General features: G+C 39.1%; 1 protein-coding gene across 2 annotated transcripts in view; it reads left to right on the top strand.

The window, feature by feature from the left end:
• agtr2 (angiotensin II receptor, type 2) overlaps window positions 1-1,881 on the top strand; it is a 13,446-nt gene extending 11,565 nt beyond the window's left edge. For both annotated transcript variants that reach the window (XM_017684698.2, XM_017684697.2), the window contains exon 2: window positions 1-1,881. This exon is cut by the window's left edge and continues 696 nt beyond it. In XM_017684698.2, the coding sequence (XP_017540187.1) occupies window positions 1-459 (459 nt within the window). In that variant the 3' untranslated portion in view covers window positions 460-1,881.
• The last annotated feature ends 3,119 nt before the right edge of the window (window positions 1,882-5,000 follow it).

Here is a 5,000-nt window from a genome sequence, read left to right as displayed (position 1 = left end):
GTAATGGCCACCTGCTACAGCCGCATTGGTCGCCACCTGCTGGCCACGCCTGACCTCCTGGAGCAGGAACCATCCCGGATAGACCGTGTTTTGCGAATGGTCATTGCTGTGGTCTTGGCTTTCTTCCTGTGCTGGTGCGCCTTCCATGTGTTGGCCTTCCTGGAGGTGCTGAGGGACCTGGGCGTGACCTTGAGCTGCAGGACGAACCAGGCAGTGGAGGCGCTGCTGCCCATTTCACTGTGCCTGGGATTCTCCAACTCCGCAATCAACCCCTTCCTCTACTGCTTCGTAGGCAACCACTTCCGAGAGCAGCTTTGTCGACTCTATGAGGAAAAAGCACCCAGGCTCGCGCAGAGGCGGGATTCCATCAGCACACGTCTCAGCTCCTTCTCACGCAAACTCAGTGACGTCAAAGACTCCGGTGCCATCGAGAGCCTGCCTCAAAACGGCGGACCCTAGTGGAGAGGACTGCAACGACAACTTCATTAGGACGGCAGGAATTCACATAAAATGCCTTTTGAACTTTGGTGTTAAGGTCAAGACTTCTGAGAGTTCCTTGAGTTGTAAGCAAACAATCAAATGGATCTTTGACCAAATCAGGTTTTGTAAATACATTTTTTTTATTTTGTAAATAAAATTGCCTATAGTATGATGATGTCATGGTTCGGTAGATGGCTAGCTAAATTTCTCGTTCCACCTTAAACAGTCCAGCAATACTGTCTTCTGTAGCACCAGAATGTCTCCATTTAAGATGGAATGGGAAAATTCCTGTTAGAACAAGATGCTGGTTGAAAGAAAGAAACCCGGGGGGGGGATAGTAAATAACTGCCCCATCCTCTTTGAAGGCGTATGATGTCCTAAATGTAACTAAAGCCCAGCAGTGAGGAGCTGATAATGAAGGAGCTGTTAATGAAGTGATGCTCTTTTATTTGAGGGTCTCATTTCAGAGGGAAGATCTCAACCACTGCCCTGTAACTCAAGGGGCAAAGAGACAATAGAAAACAAGGGGTAGGGGTAAAAATAAGAAATGGGATCCGGCCTTTCTTTTTCTTTGCCTAACTCTTGTTTTCATACAGATGGTGAGGTCAAGCTTCTGAAGTGGTCTCAAAGTGGGCACCTAATTCAATATTTATACAGAACAAATAACAAACGTATTCTATGGCTCTTTTTCATGAATTCAGTTTAGATGTTTATAGGTTTTATATTTATTCACAGCTGTAAACTGTAACCAGCAGATTCCTTTTCAAGAAAGTTTCTAGCTAATTTAATTACAGTTTTCTTGTAATGTGATCGTTATTATAATTATTGATAATTATTGCATGTATGAGCTTTATGTTCCATTAATAAAAACAGGAGATGTACTTGATGTTAATCATGTTTTGGAATAATGTGCCATCAATGTGATATCAAGTGTGTATTGGACACGTTTGGCCAATATCCGATTTGTTCAATAGGGTTCCATGTTGGTGCGACCAGCACTTGGCAGTGGTCTCCAATTCCAGCCTTGAGACGGCCACACTTTACACAGCTGATTCAACTCATTAACAGCAAAGAACCCCTCGCAAAGAAAGGCCACTTACAAGCTGCATTCAAAAGCCTGGTCAGCATTTTTCCATCGTTACGTCATAACAGGTCATTCCCAAACGAAGGATCTTTGGGATTCAGCCTAGAAATGCAGCCTACGTTCTGAGGGATTCAAGGACGCAGTAGATGTATCCAGGGCTTTGGTTACCCACAGTTCTCTGTGCATGAACGACACGAAGGAAAAAAGAAAAGGGCACCATAAAGGAGCAGTTGGAGTCGAAGTTGGAGTTGAATTCGCCTTTGTTACTATATAAACTGAAAAATGACATTCATTAAAGCATTTGTCCATATTCCATATATCGTCCATATTTTCCTATTTTAATCAGAAGTATTTGTATATATGTAGTTTATGGTACCACACATACTGTAAAAAATTCGTCAAAAAATGGTCAAATGACTGGCAGCAGCAGAGCCAAACAACAAAAAACAAAAAACTTAAAATTGAAGTAAAATACAAAAAAGTATAAAAACTATAATTTTATGGACATTTTCAATAGAGCAGAAAAAACAAATCAATAAAAAAACTTTTAATAAAAAGACAATTTAAGTAATTTTTTATTTAAATTGAGAATGCCTGCTAAATTTGTACTCAGAAGTCTGAATGTAAACTTATACAAAAACATAAAACTAATAAGATTTACCTTAAAAGTACAAAGAAAAAAACTAATTGTTAGTATGGACATAAATCTTTATATTATGTACTACATATTTAATTACAAATAATTGGTGCCTTTTAACAGAAATTTGCATGTAGTTTAAAAAAGCAGAAAAATACTTTATAAATAAAATAATTATATAATATATAATAAAAAAATAAGAAACAAATGTATTTTGTCATTTTTGGCATAATCTTTAAAATAACAGGTGGGTTGTTAATTTACATATACTGTCCATAATTCTACAGTATCGTAGACAAAAAAGCAAAACTCCTGTAAAAAGCTGAGGGTTATTTTATGTAAATGTAAGTTATTTTATGTTATTTTATTTAAATTTTTTTGCAGTGCACGCTTTGGCGCATTAGCTACCATAGCAACAAACAATGCAATGGGTTCTATTTAATCTCACAGGTTCCCTCATGATTTTCGCACCCCAATATCAAGAGGCGGGACCTTCTGGTGATGTCACCATGCAGCCTCGTTAGGAATGTTCCATTTGTGTGACCAATAGGCTTGATTATCATTATAGGCCAAACGTCTTTAATTCATAAAGGAACATTAAGGTGTTCACAAATAAACTTACTGTACAAGATGTTCAAGGGTTCTTTAGTAAAGCCACTGGTTCTACACACAACCATGAACACACAAAGAACCATTTGCATGCATAAACAGTTCTGTGCAGGACGAAATGGTTGATGGAAAATGTGTTGTATATTGTTCTATGTAGCACCAAAAAGAGGTTCTGCTACTGTTAAGATGTCCAGCTTGTAAGAACAGCAGAACCCTTATTAAACCACTCAAAATGGTTCCATATAGAACTCAATTATTATTATTAAAGTACAATGGCACCATGCATAGAACCATTTAAGCATGCAAATTGTTCTTTATAGGGCTCATGGATCTAAACAGAACCACTGTCATTACTAAAGAACCCTTGAAGAACCATTTTTTTTGTGAGGCATGTCGGGTCCAAAAGTCCAGATGCTCCAGTTTTTTCTTTAAAGCTTACATTCTCAGCAGAACGATCTGAGTGAAGAGCAGAACCTGTGAAATATTTAGATATTATATTTCTATATATTTCTTCCTTTGCTGGAAGAGATCAGACCGAGTCCAAGTTTAAAACGTCTTCCAGAGCAGTTTGATTGGAATCTGATTAATCAGAGTGGAGAACTGGGTCAGTCACTTATGGAAGTCTGGGGAGGCCATGAGGTGGCTGTAATTTTCAGGATTGTTATCTTGAGATCATGACTTAATTTTGTTGTGATTTAGAGATAACAACCTTTGTTATCTCAAAATCACAGGATAATTAAGTTGTGACCTTAAGATAACAACTTTGTTGTCAACTTTGAGTTCACAAGACACCTGTTACCTAGGGATCAAGACTTCTCGTGATCTTGAGATAACTTTTGTTTTCTCGAGATCACAACACAATTAAGTCCTGATCTCAAGAAATCAGTTAAACTGCTATCTTGAGTTCTTGACTTATTTTAATAGCTCAAGCTAACAACGTTTGTTTTCTTGAGATCACAACACAGTTAAGTCGTGATCTTAAAATAACGAGACTGACTCATCAGTCAGAAATTTCTGGATTGTTATCTTCATTGTTATCTTTGAGATAACAACTTTGTTATCTTGAGCTCACAAGACAATTGATATCTTGAGATCACAGCTTATTTTGTGATCTCAAAATAACAACACTTGTTATCTCAAGATGAGAAGATGATCGAGTCATGATCTCAAGATAACAATTGAGAGAAATTATAGCCACCTCATGGACTCTCCGGACTTCCGTAGAGGCTCCATGCTAAAAGGTACCAGTGGAGTTGCAGGTGCTGAGGAGGACGTGTCGTCTTTTGCTTGAGATCTTTCAGAAATATTGAAACAACGAGAAGACTTGCATGAATATCGTCATACAGACCGTATTAACGTTAATGCGAGCGCCGTACAGTCCTGGTTTATCAGCAGCTAAGCTAACCAGTCAGCTAACTGATCTCAGCGTAGCTTTGGAAGGCTATTTGTGGTTAGACATGGGAACGCAGGGAGTGGAGGTGCTGAGGGGGTTGTAGCTTCCGTAACTTCCGGTTTCAGGGCTCCAACTGTTAAAAATAATAATATTAATAAACTCTTCAGAACTTCATAACCACTGAAGTGTAATCGCTGGAGTGGTGTGGGTGGCTTTACGCCGAGCGCCATCTGAGATAACATGGAATAGACCTGTATACAGCATTAAATGTAGATCAGTCACGCACAGACTATTCCAGTCTCTAGACCACAATTAATGAGGAATTAACCTCAGATGCAAGGTCTACATAGACAGACTCAAAGCACATCTGCTAGGCATGAACATGACTAACAAGGACTTTGAGATACTAGTAAAGCTATCAGTACTAGAAATTAGTATTAGAAATGAGCAGATCAGATCAGAGGGACAGTGAAGGTGGAGCAGTTTGGAGATAAAGCCAGAGAGGCAAGGTTGAGATGGTTTGGACATGTGTTGAGGAGGAATAGTGGATATATTGGGCAAAGAATGTTGGAGATGGAGCTGCCGGGTAGAAGGAGAAGAGGTAGACCTCAGAGAAGGTTTATGGATGTAGTGAAGGTGGACATGGAGATGGTTGGTGTGAAAGTAGAGGAGGCAGTGGATAGGGCAAGATGGAGGCAGATGATCCGCTGTGGCGACCCCTAAAGGGTGTAACCAGAAGAAGAAGAAGAAGAAGAAGAAGAAGAAGAAGAAGAAGAAGAAGAAGAAGAAGAAGAAGA

Source organism: Pygocentrus nattereri, chromosome 23 (genome assembly GCF_015220715.1).
Source record: "Pygocentrus nattereri isolate fPygNat1 chromosome 23, fPygNat1.pri, whole genome shotgun sequence".
NCBI classification, from domain to species: Eukaryota; Metazoa; Chordata; class Actinopteri; order Characiformes; family Serrasalmidae; genus Pygocentrus; species Pygocentrus nattereri.
The sequence above is the reverse complement of the archived record's forward strand: the minus strand, read 5'-3'. Positions and strand labels throughout refer to the sequence as shown.